Source organism: Leptopilina boulardi, unplaced genomic scaffold (assembly GCF_019393585.1).
Source record: "Leptopilina boulardi isolate dan_hultmark-lab unplaced genomic scaffold, ZJU_Lbou_2.1 LbouV2_408, whole genome shotgun sequence".
Taxonomy (NCBI): Eukaryota; Metazoa; Arthropoda; class Insecta; order Hymenoptera; family Figitidae; genus Leptopilina; species Leptopilina boulardi.
In genome coordinates, this window is record NW_026137983.1 from 875,558 (window position 1) to 896,378 (window position 20,821).

The 20,821-nt window shown below is 27.1% G+C and overlaps 4 protein-coding genes across 6 annotated transcripts; 3 read left to right on the forward strand and 1 right to left on the reverse strand.

Annotated features, from left to right (window-relative positions):
- The first annotated feature begins 4,036 nt into the window (after positions 1-4,036).
- On the forward strand, positions 4,037-5,604 carry LOC127289415 (speckle-type POZ protein-like). 3 transcript variants are annotated; one of them, XM_051317346.1, is made up of 2 exons: positions 4,037-4,287; positions 4,374-5,604. In XM_051317346.1, exon 2 carries the CDS (start codon positions 4,391-4,393, stop codon positions 5,471-5,473), a length of 1,083 nt encoding a protein of 360 aa, XP_051173303.1. In that variant the 5' UTR covers positions 4,037-4,287; positions 4,374-4,390; the 3' UTR covers positions 5,474-5,604. The 3 variants fall into 3 exon arrangements, with proteins under 3 accessions (XP_051173303.1, XP_051173301.1, XP_051173302.1); XM_051317344.1 differs by having other exon boundaries at positions 4,039-4,311; XM_051317345.1 differs by having other exon boundaries at positions 4,039-4,307.
- Positions 5,605-9,150: 3,546 nt separating this feature from the next.
- Positions 9,151-10,965, reverse strand: LOC127289368 (protein roadkill-like). Its single transcript, XM_051317260.1, has 2 exons — positions 10,830-10,965; positions 9,151-10,400 (listed from the first exon to the last, which is right to left on the reverse strand). The coding sequence occupies exon 2, from the start codon at positions 10,381-10,383 to the stop codon at positions 9,346-9,348; it is 1,038 nt and encodes a 345-aa protein (XP_051173217.1). The 5' UTR covers positions 10,384-10,400; positions 10,830-10,965; the 3' UTR covers positions 9,151-9,345.
- A 1,410-nt stretch (positions 10,966-12,375) lies between these two features.
- Positions 12,376-18,824, forward strand: LOC127289360 (speckle-type POZ protein B-like). The gene is made up of 3 exons (XM_051317254.1): positions 12,376-12,436; positions 16,937-17,009; positions 17,617-18,824. Exon 3 carries the CDS (start codon positions 17,634-17,636, stop codon positions 18,708-18,710), a length of 1,077 nt encoding a protein of 358 aa, XP_051173211.1. The 5' UTR covers positions 12,376-12,436; positions 16,937-17,009; positions 17,617-17,633; the 3' UTR covers positions 18,711-18,824.
- Positions 12,697-16,323, forward strand: LOC127289354 (uncharacterized). Its single transcript, XM_051317235.1, has 2 exons — positions 12,697-14,243; positions 15,988-16,323. The coding sequence occupies exon 1, from the start codon at positions 12,837-12,839 to the stop codon at positions 14,199-14,201; it is 1,365 nt and encodes a 454-aa protein (XP_051173192.1). The 5' UTR covers positions 12,697-12,836; the 3' UTR covers positions 14,202-14,243; positions 15,988-16,323.
- Positions 18,825-20,821: the final 1,997 nt, after the last annotated feature.

Here is a 20,821-nt window from a genome sequence, read left to right on the forward strand (position 1 = left end):
CAAGCATACCATCAGGGCTGTGTAGCCATTCTAAGGTTGGAGTTACATTGATGTAAATCACTGAAAGGCCTAAGCAGAATAGATTCTTGAACGGGAACGCAATCGTGAACGGAAACGTAAGAATGAGTGAGAGAAGAATAAAGATATTTGCTATCCTTCTCTTACACATTCTTACGTTTCCGTTTACGATTGCATTCCCGTTCAAGAATTTATTCTGCTTAGGCCTTAACTCTATATATCTGGAATGCTGTCTGCCATTGATGGTCACGAATCGAGAGAGAGGTCTGATTCATGTATCTCTCTCCTTCTCTTACTAAACTGCGCAGGCGCGTAGTACAATACGTTCCAAAAGTTTACTGTTAACTGTGTTATGTCATGTTCACGTATACATACTGTTAAATATTTTCTAATGAACCTGTACCGACAAAGAGAGGAATACAAAAATCAGACCTCTCTCTCGGTTCGCGACTTTTAATGGCAGACAACATTCCAGATATATAGAGTTCAGTGATGTAAATGCAGAATGCAAAACTGAAAATAATGAGAGTGAAAAGGATAGTGATATATCCTTGTCGTTTTCACTCTCATTATTTTCGGTTTTGCATTCTGCATTTACATCAACATGTAACTCCATCCTAATTCAAAAAGCCGCGCTTATTTGAATGATACGGCAACACTGCACTCACTTAAGACGTTCTCACACGAGACGCTTGCTTGACGCTTGAATTAAGTATAATTATAGTTACATTAATAAAATTTTTCGACATTTTGTCAATTCGACGTACTGGCTTTTCTATATTTTGTCCGTTCGACGTATTGACCGTTTGGTGAAAAGCAAGCGTCTCTCTCACACATCTGCCTGCGCAGGCAGCCGCAACGAGAGTAAGGGTACAGTCACATTTCGGTAGATAGCAAGGCTACCTTGTCTATCATGTAATATAACGTATACGAGTGAGAGAAATAAAAAATGTTCATATTTTTCTCACTCTTATACGTTATATTACATGGTAGCCTCGCTATCTACCGAGGTGTGACCGTACCGTCAGGGAGAAAAAACATTTAATTTGAATTTTTTACCTCTCTTACTCTCATGTGTCAGTGCGCCATTATATTTGTGAAGGATTCTTTCAAGGCCTGAGCAGAATAGAAACGTAACCGGAATTACGTTTCTATTTTGCTCAGGCCTTCACCTGCGACCAACCCAGGCCCGACAAGCCACAAGTACAACTGAGTCAGGTACTCAAGTCGGATACGGGATATATGTAAGTTCTCGCAACCGTCTTTAATTGTGCGTTGAAAAACGTTTGCGCAAAACATTGGCGGAATCGTTTTTTCAACGCATAATTAAAGACGGTTGCGGAAACTTACATATCCCGTACCCGGCTCAGTTGTGCTTAGGCCAAGTTGGTTTTACAATAAATGCGTCGGACGTCCACGTCCGACGCGCTTATTGTAGACTCTGCTTTATTCAAATGAGTGACGTCAGCACGTCCATGTTCACATCCACGTATGACGCGCTTATTGTAGAACCATCTTTAAGACCAAAGCAGAACAGCTTCGCGAATGGGATGCATGTGTTAGAAAAGGACGGAGATATATTTGTGTCTTTTTCTATATCGTTCGAAACTGTTGTGCGTTGGCCTTATGTCAAGTTCACATAAACTGTTAAGTTGGTTCTACAATAAGCGCGTCGGACGCTTACGCTAATAACGTGTACTTAACGAGAGAGAGGGGTATAGATGTTGTTACGTGCCAAGCCAATATTTAATTCGCGCAAGCGCTACTTGACTAAGTAATTCTCGGATTCAACCTTAGTTGAATTCTTCAAAAAGAAAGCGGGAATTTGAAATAATAAGAATATTAAATTCCGTTTAACGGAGGGAAAAATCCTCTAATTGAGAACGACAAATTAATAATTAAAAGGATAATTAATTATTTATCGTTCGACAATTAGAATAAAACCCTTGGTATTTATTTGATAAGTTCAATATACAGAGGATTGGATCTAAGAGCATAGATCCAACCAGGAGTACAAATATCTTAAGACTGACTATACTAGAACGGAGATCTTCGCTGTGAAGTCCGACTCAGCTCTAAGATCTAGTAAGTGTCCTTTGCGCATGTCGCAACTATAGTTCGATGCATCTACGAGGCGATGCATTCAGCCGCACTGCACTATGCACTTTTTAATTCTAGATATACTTATAGATATCATGTTTATATGCGTTATCATATAAACATGAACATTCACATATCTGACATACGTTATCATACTACAATTGATATTTACGTATAAATTCGTATTTAATCCAATTAATAATAATTAAAATATTATTATTATTTTGCTATATAAATTTATAAGCTATTTTATTATTAATTAATTAATAATAAAATATTATGATTAATTACAAAGTATATTTAATGCGAATTATAATTTATGAAACACCCATTCGTACAATGTTGATATAATATAGATGCTATAGAGAAGATGATATTCTGATATGGAATTTATATAAATAATTATAAAATAATACAAAGCCGTTTTCGTTAAGGAAGATTTCTTTGTTATACCAGAACGTGACTTTCTCGATTTTGCGACTCGAGGTTCCACGTCTGGTCAACACATGTGTAGTGTCCCGCGGAGAGAAGGATCATAAAATCTCGATAGATTTTTATGGCTTTTAAGGGTTTAAGATTTTAAGAGGGAAATTCGAGAATGAATTTCTTTAACATTATTTACTTGTTTTATTTTGTGGATATCTTGAAAGTTGTTTACTTTAGAAAGTGAATTTGAGACGTGGGACCAAATTAAACCGTGACAGAATTAGTCATGGTATTTTTCTGATTTTCTGAAGTGTTATATTTCAGAAAGTCAATCGTGAGAACATTTTTTAGAAAAGATTTTATTTCGTTTAATATTAAGTAATTTTAAACATTAAATTATTTAAATTTATTTGTCCGATACATCGTCGATATCTGATTCGATTATCGATTCGATATATCGTTCTAAAACCCGATCGAGAATATAGTCGATCGTAACAATGTATATCCCCGTACACATCCGACGCGTTTATTGTAGAACCAACTTTAAATATTTTCTAATGGATTTGTACCAACAAAGAGGGGAATACCTGAGTCAGCTCACGACTTTAGGCCTAATCAGAATGAAATCTCTAATCGTAAATCTTAAGCAGTGATGGGTTGTGACGCGTCACACGAAGTTTTGTACGTATAATACGTTTTCGACGTAATATACGTATAAAATGTATAAAACCATGTAGAAAACCACTGACATTTTGACATCTATATATGATCCTCTGATTTTTGCCATAACGAATTTTTCTTATCATTCTATTAAAATTAAAGTCTTAAAATAAAATAGAAATGGTCAGAAAAAGTAAAAGAAAATCTTTTAAAGAGGGTTTGCCCTGGGAAAAAATGGAATTTGAGCGGATGAAAGAGCTAGGCACTGATAAAAATGTTGCTAAATGTTTAATTTGTCAAAACATTGTGAAAAACACTGGCTATAAGCGTATTATTATTGTTTGTTATTGTTTATAAAGTTTTTATTTAAAAATTGTTTATTTTGGGAGATACCAAACAACTAGACTGACAATATAATACTTAGAATATAGGTTATATGTTATTATGCACGTGGCCCGGTGTTCACTCTTATCTGTGAAACCAACTTAGAAATAAAACCGATATAAAAACATTTCAATAATTAAAAATTTTGTTTTATAATTGTTAAAATAATTAATAATTACCTGAATTTTGTTTATATTAACAACTTTCTCTTTCAATAGTGTAAAGTAATGAATGATGTATTTTAATGAAGAATTTAAAATTGCCGCTCTTAAATCACGTGATCAAATGTAATATACATCCTGTAGAAAACTTGGCACGTAAAATACGTAGTATTATACACGTAGAAAACCACGTATTATACGTCATGTATTATACGTACCCATCACTGCCTTTTGTCCTTTTCTCTCTCATGTAAAAACGATTTACGATTAGAGATTTCATTCTGCGTTGGCCCAATCGATTCTCGAAAAACGTTCGCGAACGTGAAACATGAGTTAGAAAAGGACAGAGATATATTCGTATCCTTTTCTATCTCATGAACCACGTTCGCGAACGACTTTCGTGTGAAGCTGTTCTGCTTTGGCCTTTTTTCAATAGCACTAGCAGACGTCATTCCAGATATATAGAGTTCAGTGGTCGCTGCTGGCATTTTTCTTTGCTAAATTATAGTTTGATTAGCTCACAGCGTTTAACTGCATGGTTTGATTCAATCTAATTTTGTAGGTAATATTTAACTATAATTATAACTAAATATTTATTATACATATCATGATATAAAATTACAGATAAAACAATAATAGAAATGGAATCAATGATGACCGATGATAACAAGGGCGAAACTTACATTACGCAACAAATGTTTCGTGAATATGAATTAAATTGGATTATCGAAGATTTTAAATTTATTTACGAATCATTGAAAGTAATTGAATCACCAAGATTTCCTTCTACTTCAACAGAAGATGGCAAATGGTATATTGAGTTTAATCTTGCAAATGTGGACAAAGATAATGTAGAGACCGTTGAAATTTTGTTAAGAAACACATTAAAATTAAACAAATATGTAAAATGTGATATAAATATTACAGATTCTTTTGGTAAGGAACCTCATTTATATTATTCTGATTTAGACAATTTTAGTACTTCTTTTTATTGGTCGTATTCAAAAGAAGATTTCTATAAAGAATGGGATAAATCAACCCTAAGTAGTATTAAAGTGCATTGTAAAGTTATGGTATTGGATTCATTAAAAGATGTTATTCAAAATGAATTAACTCATTATCGAGAATCGGAAAATCTTTTGAACCAAATAGAAATTTGTTTTGATGATCTAACTTTAAAAGACGTCACTTTTAAAGTCGAAAACAAAGTATTCACTGCACACAAAATGATTCTCAGCCTTCGAAGTCCAGTTTTTGCAGCAATGTTTAAAAGTAAAATGAGTGAAGAATTAACTTCAATTGTTGAAATTAAGGACATAGAGTCAACAATATTTCAAAAAATGCTTCGCTTTATTTATACTGACGAAGTAAAGTATTTGAAAGAATCTGCAATACAACTTTACAATGCGGCGGAGAAATATCAACTGGAAAAACTAAAAGGAATGTGTATCAATAGTTTATATAAAAATTTATCCTTAAAAACAGTTATAGAAACTCTGAAATTTTCGGAAAAATTTTCAATCTTTGATTTAGAGAAATGTTGTTTAAAATATTTAGTTTTGAATATGGAAACATTGAAGGAAACGTTTGCATTTGAAGAATTAATAAACATGTATCCCCGTTATTCTATGAAAATAATCGAAATGCAACAGACAATTAATTGTGAAAAGGAAGATGCTAAATTGTCTGCGAATACAATATTTCAATTCAAGGATAGATATTAACATTTAAATATTTCTAAAACCGTTGTTTAATTTATAAATGTGAAAGAAATTTACTCATCGCTTTATGTGAAATTATTTTATTTGTTCTCAATGTAACAAAAGTTAATATGTAAAAATATTTTTATATTGAAATTAATGTCTAATTAGTTTTTTACCTTAAAACTATCTCGTCCTCTTTAATATACCACAAAATTATACTTATTTGTATGAATAATATAATTGGAATTGCGCAAATAAAAAATAATAAGTATCATTAGTATTAATCTTAGTTTGTGAAAACATGAAATATTCAGAGATACAAAGGAACATTTATGTACAATATTAGAACAAAATATTTATTTGACAAATAGTTTTATAAGTTAAAATGTGAAAAAATGCTTAAATTTCATTTGAATTTCTTGAAAAAGTTTATATTCTTAACGTTTTTATTTTTGCGGCGTATAAAATATCACGTCAAAAAATTTTTACTATCCCATCAGTGTGCCACCACTAAAATTAAAAATACGAAGGTTTGATTGAGTGATAGCACTTTTTAAAAAAATTCAATTGAACGTCTTCTTATGAAAATATCTATTACGGCGTTGGATAAAAATAAAAGTTCAATAAAAATTTTAAGACTTTTTTTCAATTATGTGCCTCTAATTGTATTCCTGTGGCAACAATTTAAATATATGATAATAAAAATCGTGATTTCATTTAAATTTATACATTTTTGAAAGGCACAACTGCATTTTTGCTTTAAACAGGTCAATCTATGGTGTGATCGAAACATTTTCATACATATATTTGAACACAAAAACGCCGCTTAAGGATTTTCAGTGAAATAAATTTTATTAAGTTAGGAATATGCTGAAAAAACTTTTTTGGAATCTTTACCCCCTCTTTTCTCAAAATCCTAACGTGCTAAGCAAATTTGGGTGCCAGAATCGTGTTCAGAGGACGAAAATACTTTGAAAACCACTCCGATATCAAAAATAAAAAAAGTAGAATTTTTCAATTTTATTTGTAATTTATTAACATTAAAGAATTTAAAGAGTTAAACATTGTCGGCGTGAGCTAAAAATGAATCACGCATATGAATTTGTAGTGCTAAAATGTACTTAATAATTTTAATGAAATACATCACAAATTCAATTATACAAAAATTATTTTTCAATTAAAATTTTTATGTAATTTAACAATTGTTTATAATTTAAAAAAAAAATATCACAATAAAATTGAATTATTTTTTAAAAATTTCAATTCAAAATAAACTGAAATTCAATTATTACCCGAAATTTTAATTCAAAATCAATTAAAAATCCAATAATTATCAAATATTTTTATTTTAAAACTTAATTATTTACCAAGTTTTCAATTTAAAATGAAATAAAATTCAATTATTTTCTAAAATTTCTATCCAAAATTAATTATCCAATTTTTCAATCAGAAATGAACTTAAATTAATTTATTATCCAAAATTTCAATTAAAATTCAATTATTTCCCAAAAATTTTCAATTTAAAATCAAATAAAATTTCATTATTCTCAAAGATTTGAATTTAAAATTAATTGAATTTTCAATAATTTGAATTTAAAAGCATCTAAAATTTATTTATTTCTGAAATTTTCCATCGAAAATTTTTTTTTGAAATTTAATAATTTCAATTATAACTCTAAGGAAATTCAATTATTTTTAACTATTTTAATAATATTCTTTGAAAATTCAACTGTCTGAAACCATTTTTCAATTAAAAATGATTTTCAAATTATTGTTATTTAATATTGACCTCATTGAGGTCACGGTTATTAGTTATAATTGAAAGAAATCAAATTTTTAGGAAAAATACTGAAAAATGATTTTTCTGTACCAAAGAAATTTAATTGGTGAGCTTTAAATACACAATTTTTTTTAAATTACAAATTGGGATGTAGACAATAGTTTTTCATATATAATATAAAAAAAACGAAATGCATTGAAATAAACAATTAAAACATGTTTTTGAAAAATCAAATCACTAGTGTATTTATCATAAAATTTTATTTGTCTCGATTTGTTAATAGTCGTATCTCCATTTTACATCAATTATAAAACTTGTGCGATACATAGTTGTAAGTTTAAAAAAGTTTGAAAAAATTTTTTAAATTAATTGAAAGTTAATATTATTCTGAATTTATATCACTCAGCAGTATTAATGATATCGATCACTCTGAGACAGAATTAAAATGAATAAAAAATTATTCTTTACGTTTCAACGACACAGTCGCCCTCTTCAGAAACTGAAATTTTTTATTATAAATATAAGATACAAAAAATTTAAAAAATGGTTTATAAACAATTATTAAATAAACTTTACCTAAAGATAGTTTACATATTTTTTGGAAAAATGTAAACTAAACGTAATGTAAAACATATGTCAACTATCTTTTAGTTTATTTAATAATTGTTTATAAAACTTTTTTTTCAAATTTTTTGTATCTTATACCTATTTATAATAAAAAATTTCAGTTTCTGAAGAGGACGACTGTGTCGTTGAAACGTAAAGAATAGTTTTTTATTCGTTTTAATTCTGACTCGGAGTGATCGATATCATCATTTCTATTATTTAATTGAAAGTTAATATGTAACGTACAATAACTACTTCATAAATAAATAAATGTTATTTTCTTGTGACAATTTATTTACAGTTAACGAACTGTTTATAGTTATCACATTACAAATAAAAACTGAAAATAATAATAATAATGATAATAATAATAAAAACATTATTAAATTCTTTGCGATAAATGTTATACGATATAAATTTTTAGAACTTTACTAACATTCATACATTACCATCAGTTTTTAGACAAGAATTCAAAAAAATAGTTCAGGGGCAAAATTTATTACATTATTCATTTCACTATAAAAATATTTTTATAACTTTTGTTTACATTAAGAACGAATGAAATATTTCATATAAAGCGAGAGAAAATTTCTTTCACATTTATAGATTAAACTGTAGTTTCAGAAATACTTTAATGATAATTTTATTCATTGAATTGGAATATAGTATTCGCAGAAAATTTAACATCTTCACTGAAAAAAAAGTTCTGGTTAAAGTTACTAGATGCGTTTGGTTAAAAAATTTCTAGTTATTTTAACAAGAAAATATAGTTAAAAAGACTAAACAGTTCTAGTTAAATAAGTATGGTTAAATTATTCTGGTTAAAATAATTCTGGTTAAAAACGCGCGTTCGCGGACACTGCATAGCGTCTGTTGTTCTTTTTCGAATAGTTTATCGTGCGGATCGCAAGAATGGATGAAAAAGTTAACCAAGCTCTGGAAAATTGGGGTTTGGGAGAATTAAAAGATCTGTTTAAAGGTTGGTTAATTAATTTTATAATATAAGTGAAAAAATTGTTGACGAACGGCAAACCCGTTCGTGTGGAAAATAGTTTGAAGGTTATGTTGAAAACGTGCTCGACACGTTTTATCAGAATTTTAGTTCTGAATAATCATATTTAAATAAACATTATTAAGAGAATTGCAGTGTAAAGGTGTTATTGTTTGATTGCATTTATATGTACATAATACAAATTTTTTTAATTCATATTTTATAATATTTTATAATATAATATAATAATAATAAATTTAATTAATTCTCTGATTAACTAGAATTTCTGGTAAGATCAACCAGAAATTTTTTTACCAAAAATTTTTAACTAGAAAAATTCTAGTAAGATTAACTTGAAATTCTAGTAAGATTAACTTGAAATTCTGGTAAAATTAACCAGAATTTTTTAACCAAATTTTCTAGTACTTTTAACCAGAAAAAGTAGTAAGGGTATATATAACTTTTTATTCTGGTTAGATTAACCAGAATTCTGGTTATTTTAACCAGACTTTTTTTTCAGTGTTGCTTTTTATAATTAATTGTCCGTTGTATTTCGATTATTTCCATAGAGTAACGGGGATACATATTTATTAATTCTTCAAATTCAGGTGTTTTCTTCAATGTTTCTATATTTGAGGCTAAATATTTTAAACAACTTTGCTCTAAATCAAAAATTGAATATTGTTTCGCAAATTTCAGAGTTTCTAGGACTGTCTTTAAGGATAAATTTTTATATAAACTATTGATGCACATTCTCTTTAATTTTTCCAGTTGATATTTCTCCGCCGCATTATAAAGTTGTACTGCAGATTCTTTCAAATTCTTCACTTCGTCAGTATAAATAAAGCGAAGCATGTTTTGAAATATTGTTGACTCTATATCTTTAATTTCAATAATTGAAGTTAATTCTTCACTCATCTTGCTTTTAAACACTGCTGCAAACACTGGACTTCGAAGGCTGAGAATCATTTTGTGGGCAGTGAATTCTTTGTTTTCTACTTTAAAAGTGACGTCTTTTAAAGATTCATCTTCAAAAGATTTTTCTATTTGACTCAAAAGATTTTCCGATTCTGAATAATGAGTTAATTCACTTGGAATAACATCATTTAATGAATCCAATACCATAACTTTACAATGCACTTTAATACTACTTGGGGTTGATTTATCCCATTCTTTATAGAAATCTGCTTTTATTTTCTTCCAAATAAAATAAGTTTTAAAAATGTTGAAATGGGAATAAAATTTTTTAGATTCCTTTCCAAAAGAATCGATAATCTGTATATTACATTTTATATATTTGTTTAAATTTAATGTGTTTCTTAAGAAAATTTCAACTATCTCTACATTATCTTTGTCCACATTTGCAAGATTAAACTCAATATACCATTTGCCATTTTCTGTTGAAGTAGAAGGAAATCTGGGTGATTCAATTACTTTCAATGATTCGTAAACAAATTTGAAATCTTCGATAATCCAATTTAATTCATATTCATTGAACTTTTGTTGCGTAATGTAATTTTCGCCCTTGTTATCGTCGATCAGCATTGATGCCATTTCTATTATTGTTATATCTGAAAAAATCGAAATAATAATATATCAAAAATTTTTATAAAAATTGAGAATTTAAAAGAGTACTCTAAAATTGTCTCTTCTCTGAACATACGCATTTTAGCGTTCATACTTTTTGTTAAATAATTGTTATAGCACAAAAGGGGCCATCCATAAATTACGAAAGGTTTCAATAGGTAGGGGCGGTTCAAACTATTTATTGTTACAATCAAGAGAAAAAAATGAGGCTATGTTATGGAACAATTTATTACATGGGGTAAAATTTCCAAAAAAAACATTACGTAATTTATGAATGGCCCCCAAGTAATTGTATCAAATTTGTTAAATTATATAATTTATTAACTTTTAAAAACACAGTTTTTTATCATAAAAATAAACTATGATATCGATGTGTATAATAAATATAAAAGTTATAATTTATTAATTATTACCTTCAAAATTGGATTGAGATAAACCAGTTAAAAACACTGAAACTGAACTGCACTGAACTATTAAGTATTAAGGACAACGCACAATAAATTCGCGAAAGAGATACATGAGATAGAGAAGGATACAATTATATCTCTGTTCGTTTCTAACTCATGTTTCACGTTCGCGAACCTATTAGGCTGTGTTAGTTTATCGAGATATTTCGAGTTCAAGATATGACTTCAGAAGCTTGGAGGGACAACAAACAGACGACACAATGTTATTCTTAAGGGGAAGAAAATTTGTTCCCACTTTTATCAATTTTATTCATATTTTAAACATAGAAAACGCTTGTTGACATATAATAAAATTAAAATGTGTGTTGATAATTAATTTTGTTATATATTTGATTCAATTACGTTGATAGATTCTCTGAATTCGTGATAAAATATACATTTTGAGGTTATGGGTTTACTAATCACATTTTACATTTTAACAACATTATTAAACAATATCCAGTATGCATGTTATTAAAAAACATATAAAATATATATTTTACGCTGCGTCTATTCGTCCGACTAGACGGAGAAAATAATTTTTGATAATTTTGTCCGTCTACGTATATTTTACAGTGTGACCAGGCCGCAGATAGACTTGACCCCCACCATGTTTCCATCCGCACACTAACACATGCATATACATTCCCTGTATATGAGCCTCTTTTTCATTTTCCGCAGAGATGGGTAAGTAACATACTTCATGTATGTTACCTAAGTTTGCTACGTATGTTACATGTGTATACAACTTGTCCAGTTTGCTACACAACGTTTGTTACATTTCATGACGTAGGCACTCGTAATGGTCAGAAGCAAATATAACCTCAATCTAGTTGGTTCCCGCTATGTGTTTAAGGTGCTTATATACCTCAAATTTCGATCAGATGAACATTATTTCTGGACCGTGAAAATGCGTGAAAAGTCATTTTCACGGCGGGTATTTTTGAATTGTTTTAAACAAAAAATGTTTTTTTTAAGAAATATAATATTAAATAATTGTTTTAATATGTAAGAACACTTTAAAATAGTGATAAAAAGATGATTTGATTGAAAAATTTAGCAAATTTTGCTTTAAAACGTTTCTGCTTCAAGAAAGTGTAAAATGACGATGTTTGTGAAATGGTTTGTACAGTGTACATGTTTCTTTCAGTTATTCGAAACAATTAGTTGAATTTAAATTTATTTGATAAACATTTCAACTTACCGATTTATTTTCAGCACTCATTATTTATTACAAGTTAAAAAGAACCGACATAACATAAACAAAACTCTGAGAGACACTAACAAGGAAGAAGCACTGTACAAACCATTTCACAAACATCGTCATTTTACACTTTCTTGTAGCAGAAACGTTTTAAAGCAAAATTTGCTAAATTTTTTAATCAAATCATCTTTTTATCACTATTTTAAAGTGTTCTTATATATTAAAACAATTATTTAATATTATATTTCTTAAAAAAACATTTTTTGTATAAAACAATTCAAAAATACCCGCTGTGAAAATGACTTTTCACGCATTTTCACGGTCCAGAAATAATGTTCATCTGATCGAAATTTGAGGTATATAAGCACCTTTATACATTTTATACGTATATTACGTCGAAAACGTATTATACGTACAAAACTTCGTGTGACGCGTCACAACCCATCACTGCGGGATGTCCGTTACTGTGAAGCGCTCTCTGTTGAAAACATTTTTAACCCTTAAAAGTAGGATGTTTGTCAATTTTTGTCCAGTTTAAACCAATCAGAGTAACTTTCAGACATAGTGGTGAAAAATGGTACTACTGAACGTAGGATAAAATGCTAAGCCACGCCCCCAGCGGACATCCTAATAATCACGGATCTATTTAACTGATTTTATTTTATGACGTTATAATTTGTGTTGTCTCAAACTCCCAATTACGTTCAATTAATTGAATGCGTTCAAATTGTTTAAAAAATTGAAAAAGTTTCTGCGCGCACTACAGCAAAATGGATTTTAAGTTATTCAAATCTTCCCATCATTTATTAGATCCTTCACGTGTTTTGAAGAATAACGTTTATTTTCCCAACATGTGTCACGTTTGTCGCTGTTTCGGCGAAAAAGCAGTGAATCTAAAACGTTGTGGTGCTTGTGGAATACTTTCATACTGTGGTCCAGAGCACCAAAAACAAGACTGGCCTTCTCATAAACAATTTTGTAAAGCAGTATCTAAACTTAAAAAGAATTGGAATGTCAGCAGTATATTTGAACATCTAAAAAGTTCAATGGCCAAAATGCCTTTAAAAAATATTGAAAATGTTCCCGATAAATTGAATTATTATAATTCAATGTTTAGTTTACAAGAATGTTTAAAAACAGCAATTTCTTTAACACTTCAACGTGATTTAGAGGAAATTGAAAAACAAATGATTTCATTTCCTAGAGTTTGTGCCGTTTGTTTTGAAGCTAAATCGGAACTTTTGATAAATTGCAAAAAATGTCCACAAGCGAGTTTCTGCAAGGAACATGTGAATGATCCAAATCACGAGAGTGAATGCATTAAAATCTTATCGTTCTTTACAACAATCAGGAACAGTATTATGCCTAATGATATAAAAAATTGTTTAAATTCTACCTATCAACCAAAAATTAAGAAATTACCCTCGACAACATTACAATATATCGAAACACGTTTACTAGCAGATTTAAGAAATAAAAATAAATTTTCTAAAGAATTAGAATTTCTTTGTACTTCGTATTTATCAGAATTTGCATCACGACAACTTACATTAATTACGATCATTGAAAAATTGAAACTTAATGCAAAAAAGTCATTGGTAATTCATTTAATTGGAGCAAATATCGAGGAACAATTGATCTACGACTGGGAAATGATATTACACTATTTACCGGAAATAAGTGAACTTAATTTGATTTTCATTGGACCGGAAATAATGTCCGAGACTAAAAAGAAGAATGTTTGTAAACAATGTAATAAAAATAAACGAAAATTACTAATTGAGCCAAAGAAAATTTTATATGATAAATACATCAGCGATGTGACTTTCAAGAAACCTGATATCATTGCTTGTTTCAATGCTGGTTTTCATCTTTTTTCTGATTGGAATAGTACAATTCCAATTTTTAATAAAGCACAATGCCCGTTATTAATAACGGCAGTAAGCAAACCTGAAGGATTAATAAACAAAGATATTATTGATCAAACATTCCCATTGGCAAAATGTATTTATAATGATTACAATCCATATACAAGTCATTTTTATCTTCGAAGAAATGTTATTGTTCCTGTTGAATGTAAAAATCAATTCATGATTCTCTACGAATATCTTGAGACGAAAACTGAATTCAATTGATATGTTTGTTTATCAACAATTGTCTCTCATTATATATTGAAGGTAAAAATAATTTCAAAGAATTTTAATTAAATTACAAAGTTTTTATAAAAATTATTATTTATTTTCTATATATTTCCGATTTATTTCTATACGGAAAGAAAAAGAGTTAACAAAATTTTAAAAGTTTTAAAAAATAGTTCTAATTGACTAATTTTTAGTATTTATTAAATTTTTAAAATTCATTTAAAAATTTTTGAAAACTTAATTAGTAATTTTATAATATTATTGAAAAAGTTGTCAAAATTCTTAAAATAAATTTTAAAAGTCTAAAAAATACCTACTAAAAATTTGTAGATTTGTATTATTTTTTAAAACAGTATTAAAATATTTTTAACGATTTTTCTTTTCGTTTAAGTTTAAAAATCTCTTTAAATGCTTCAATTCTTCTTATTATTATGATTACTAATAAATTTATTTATTAGTGGGACTTCTTGGTTTAGAATTCCAAAAAAATAATTTTTTTTTTTTGCTTGAAAATGTTCCATAGTATCATATAATTACTGTCCCAAAACGTTTTTTAAAAAATATGTAAAAAAACAAAAGTTGCAATCAAAAATTATTTCATATTCCTGGCTCAATGTATTATGTTATGAAAAGTTTAAACGCGTTTTTCTCGAAAACATATTTTTCAAACTGCTGCACGGCTTTTCTCGAAATCTATTGAACCGATTTTAAAAAACTAAAAACCATTCGATTCCTTACAATTAGTTAAAAAACTAGAGAATAAACATTAGCCAAAAGTTTTGAACGTTCAAATGAACGAAATTTTTTTTGCAACTTCTTTAAGTACGAATTTTATTACAAAATATTGTTTTAAAAATCTAAAAAGAAGTTATTTAATTTAATAATTGTTTAATTTACTGTTTTATTTTACAATGACATCATAATTTTTATTAATTTATAGATTGAAAAAAATATTTCGTTCATTTGAACGTTCAAAACTTTTGGCTCATGAATATGTGCAATAATGTCCAAAAAGAATTTTTGCAATTTATTTAATACTTTTCTTACAACAAAAGTTTCAAAACGTGTACTTTTTTGTCAATTCTAAACCAGAAAGTCCCCTTAATTTAATATGTAATTATATTTATGGAAAATAATGCTGAAGTTCACAAGTTTATGATCAACGATTGAAAAAATATATGGGCGATTCCACGTGAGATTTACATATGACTTTTTAAATTCGTCTAAATATATTTTTTTCTTATTCTTTGGAGAAAAAACATGAAATACGTATTTTTTTATTTTTCAAAAATCGGACAAATTTTTTTAGTTATTAATTTTTGGCTTTGCGAAAGTAGTAGACCTTTTTTTTTAATGGATTATATATCTGAAAATATTAAATTTGTTAAAATCTTGCCAAAGAATAATGGATTTGTTTTTTCTTCAACTTTTAAGAAATTTAAGAAAAAAAATTTTTTTTTAATTTTTAATGTTTAAAAATTAATTAAAGTATTAGTCGTTTACCTTGACTAATAATATTGCACATTTCTCTCAATGTCATTAATTTCGTAATGAGGAACTGAAATCATTAAAATTGTTAAAATTTGTTGATAGTCGAAAGTTGTAAAAAAATTTAGATATAAAAAATTATAATAATTTACGTATAAAAAAATTTTTTCTTCTAAATCGTTGATCATAAATGTGAATTTCACCGAAGTGGAAAATAAAGTATTACAAAAAGTAACTCTTATACAACTAAATGAAAAACAATATAGTAATAATTGTAGATAATTTTTTTCAGATTTATATGCAATCTTCAATTATGACAATTGAAAACAGTGACTTGAGAACTTTTGGAAATATTCTTTCAAGAGTAAACTTTTTTTAGAAGTAATGGATTCATTAATTTTTCAATATTTTGTTTCGCATCAGCCTTTAAAAGGTTTAAAAACGTTTTACCATTCGTTAACTGTTGTATTATCAAAAAAAAACTTTACCGTTTACTATTGTTAATAACGCTAATGTATAACATAAAAAAAATTTTATTTCAAAGAAATAATTGTTATTTTCATGTGTCAATTTAATTTGTTGACAAACTGTAGACTTACAATACAAATAAAAATTTTCTAATAATAAAGACTGTAATTCTATGTGTACCAAATACAACCAAGAGAATATTAATTTAAACCTTTGTAAATGCTCTTATTTAAAATACTTATTTATTATATGAAAATTTATATATATATATATATAAATTACGTTGGTGAAGTTTGCAACGTTTATGATCAACGATTGAAAAAAAATATATTTTTCACTCAAAAAATAATAACTAATTTTTTGCCTACAATTTTTTTTTCAAAAAATGATTGATCAAGAATCGTTGCAAAAAATTTTTTTGGACAAATAAATAAATAATTTGCATAGAAAAATATTTTCTCTTCTCAATCGTTGATCATAAACGTTGTGAACTTCACAGACGTTATAAATTTAATTTCATTTTATTGTTTTCTAATTATAATCTGAAAATAATTGATAAAAATTAATTGTTATCTATCAGCATTATAACTGAACATAAAAACTATAAATTCAACACTTAAAAAAAATTTTCAAATTGTTTCATAAATATTTTTTGATATTAAAGAGTTTTTAAAAAATGTGCGCCTTTATCTACCAATGAAACAGTTACAGTAGCGCAAGCGCAGTTGCGTCTGATGACGGTCGCTTTTATCGCTTCTGGCATCTTTGCTAAATTATAGTTCGATTAATAAATTCAGAGTGTTTAACTGCAAGGTTTGATTTAATGATTCAACTCTAATTTTATAGGTAATATTTAAATAATTATAATTAAATATTTATTATACATATCATGATATATTTTTATGATGAAAAAATATGTGTATTTTTAAGGAGGTTCTCCGGCTCCGGTGGTGCTTAGTTCCTTGCGACTATTTTATACTAATCAACAGCTCACTTCACTGTCGTGCTTTCTCTCTCTTTCTCAAGCTAGTAATATACTTGACTCTCTTGAAAAATCAATAAATAACCTAACTTTTCTACTTCAAAACGTTGTAATTCAAAAATTAGTATGGATACCTCTACTAAAACTTTTTTAATATTATTCTATTATAATTCCATTCTACAATATACTCGTTTTTAAAAAAAATTTATCGAAATCTTTTTAAATAATTCAATAAAATGTATGAGTTTTGCATGTTCAGATTAGGAATCCTATGTTAACTGGTGCAACTTTGAACCCAGATTTCTTAGTTTTTAGCATGGCAAGGGGTACTGGGTTTTTTACCACTTACAAAGTACATAAAAAGGAACATTTTCCTAGAGTTTAAAGAAATTTTATATAAAAGTGATTTGCCGGAGAACCACCTTAAACGTTAATCAATAAAATAAATAATAAATAAACGAAATTTTTTAGATAAAACAATAATAGAAATGGCATCAATGCTGACTGAAGATAACAAGGGCGAAACTTACATTACGCAACAAATGTTTCGTGAATATGAATTAAATTGGATTATCGAAGATTTCAAATTTGTTTACGAATCATTGAAAGTAATTGAATCACCCAGATTTCCTTCTACTTCAACAGAAAATGGCAAATGGTATATTGAGCTTAATCTTGCAAATGTGGACAAAGATAATGTAGAGATAGTTGAAATTTTCTTAAGAAACACATTAAATTTAAACAAATATATAAAATGTAAAATACAGATTATCGATTCTTTTGGAAAGGGACCTGAATCTTGTTCTTCAGATTTAGAAATTTTTAATACTGATTTTTATTGGACATATTCAAAAGAAGATTTCTATAAAGAATGGGATAAATCAACCCTAAGTAGTATTAAAGTGCATTGTAAAGTTATGGTATTGGATTCATTAAAAGATGTTATTCCAAATGAATTAACTCATTATGCAGAAACAGAAAATCTTTTGAGCCAAATAGAAATTTGTTTTGATGATCAAACTTTAAAAGACGTCACTTTTAAAGTCGAAAACAAAGTATTCACTGCCCACAAAATGATTCTCAGCCTTCGAAGTCCAGTTTTTGCAGCAATGTTTAAAAGTAAAATGAGTGAAGAATTAACTTCAATTGTTGAAATTAAGGACATAGAGTCAACAATATTTCAAAAAATGCTTCGCTTTATTTATACTGACGAAGTGAAATATTTGAAAGAATCTGCAATACAACTTTACAATGCGGCGGAGAAATATCAACTGGAAAAACTAAAGAGAATGTGCATCAATAGTTTATATGAAAATTTATCTTTAAAAACAGTCATAGAAACTCTAAAATTTGCGAAAAAATTTTCAATTTTTTATTTAGAACAAAGTTGTTTAAAATATTTAGTTTTGAATATAGAAACATTGAAGGAAACGTTTGCATTTGAAGAATTAATAAACATGTATCCCCGTTATTCTATGAATATAATCGAAATGCAACAGACAATTAATTGTGAAAAGGAAGATGTTAAATTGTCTGCGAATACAATATTTCAATTCATAGATTAAAATTATCATTTAATAATTTCTGAAATATAGTTTATTGTATAAATGTGAAATTTTTCATTAGTTCTTAATGTATAAACAAAAGTTATAAATATATATATATAATATATTCTTTTAGTAAAACGAATATCTAATTAGTCTCAAAACTATCTCGCTTTTTTAAGGCAACAGAAATTAAGATATTACAATTTTTAAATTACTACACTTTTAAAACAGAATTTTAGCCGCTGATCAAAACTGTTTTGCATATTGACCAAAAAATTTTTTCCCATACTAACAAAAATTAGATTCAATTTTTCTATTTCTTTTTAGCCGTAATGATTAAAAATGGCATTTTTTGGATTTTTTTTTTTTTTTAATTAAAAATTTGAATGTGGACAATAGTTATTTCTATATATATGTATATAGGGTAACTGATCCAATTATTGTCACTTAATTTTTGATTTTACGAATTAAATTTGCTTTTAAAAGATAAAAAAAATCTGTCATTTATGATATTTATATTGATTCAGAATTTAATGCAGAATACAGAAAAATTATCACTTTTAGTAATAATTACGGTAAAACGTTCTAATTAACAGAAACTTCTTTTATATTCGCTCTGTTCCAGTTATTCTCACTCTAAACATGGCCAAAACCAATTATTGGCACCACTTATTAATATCTTTAAATTTTATAAATTAATAATAGAATTTTACTGGAAACTATTTAGACTTCAAGAACATAATATCAAAATATTAAAAAGAAATTTAAAAAAAGTGCGATATTTCTTGTAATTATTAAAGAAATTATAGGAATTAGAGTGAAAAAGATTTTACCTAACCTAACTTTTTTTGTAGATGTTAAAAATCACTATAAAATATATGGGCGATTCCACGTGAGATTTACATATTATGATATTTTAAATTCGGTAAATATATTTTTTTTTTCGATCTTTATAGAAAAAAAAGGTTTACGTATTTTTTTTATTTTTTTATAAGTGCTCAAATTTTCGAGTTATGAATTGTTAAAAATCTGATTTTTTAGAGTTTTTTTAAGGCCAGGTCCAAGTCGAGTCAGCTGTTCCTTTAAAGTTTCAATGGAACAGCTGACACGACTTGGACCTGGCCTTAAAATACACCTTATTTCAATGACTTCTAACTCTAAAAGCATTGAATTTAGGAATTATGACCAAGATACAAAAAAGTTTCAGTTTTTCATCGACTTTCAAAATATGTTAACGAAAAAAAAAAATTTTGAATTTGTTTAATAAAAAACAGCGATTTTTTATAAACAAATTCAAAACTTTTTTTAAATTTAGAGGCGATTTAAAAAAAATTTTTTTTTTTATTTTTACACACATGAAAATAAGAGGAAAATTTTGTAATTTGTTTTGGAGTGGGCCTGATGATCCTTTTGTTTATATAATTTATTTATAAAAAAAAATTTACTTTTTTCCGTTTTTTTTCTATTTTTCAAAATAAAATGTATATTTTAATTTGCTTTTCTATGAGTTTACTAAAAGATCCTAGCAAAACACTTTTCATTTCGAAAAAATAAAAAAAAAACGAAAAACAGTAAAAAATTTTTTTTAAACGAATTATATAAACAAAAGAATTATCAGGCACACTCCAAAACTTATTACAAAATTTTCCTCTTATTTTCATGTGTAAAAAAAAAAAAAATTTTAAATCGCCCCCCAAAATTTTAAAAATTTAATTTGTTTATAAAAAATCGCTGTTTTTTTAATGAACAAATTCAAATTTTTTTTTCGTTAACATATTTTGAAAGTCGATGAAAAACTGAAACTTTTTTGTATGTTGATCATAATTCGTAAATTCAATGCTTTTAGAGTTAGATGTCATTGAAATTATTGGTGTATTTTAAAAAAACTCTAAAAAATCAGATTTTTAAAAATTCGTAACTCGAAAATTTGAGCACTTATAAAAAAATAAAAAAAATGCGTAAACCTTTTTTTTCTATAAAGATCGAAAAAAAATATATTTACCGAATTTAAAATATCATATATGTAAATCTCACGTGGAATTGCCCATATATGTAAGTTATAAAATTTTCGTTAATAAAATATTAAAAATTAACACAATGGCAACAGATTTTCTATTATAAGTGAGTAT

Coding starts and splice junctions, on each gene's coding strand:
- LOC127289415 (XM_051317346.1), top strand. CDS start 4,391: ATGGAATCAATGATGACCGATGATAACAAGGGCGAAACTTACATTACG.
- LOC127289360 (XM_051317254.1), top strand. CDS start 17,634: ATGGCATCAATGCTGACTGAAGATAACAAGGGCGAAACTTACATTACG.
- LOC127289368 (XM_051317260.1), bottom strand. CDS start 10,383: ATGGCATCAATGCTGATCGACGATAACAAGGGCGAAAATTACATTACG.
- LOC127289354 (XM_051317235.1), top strand. CDS start 12,837: ATGGATTTTAAGTTATTCAAATCTTCCCATCATTTATTAGATCCTTCA.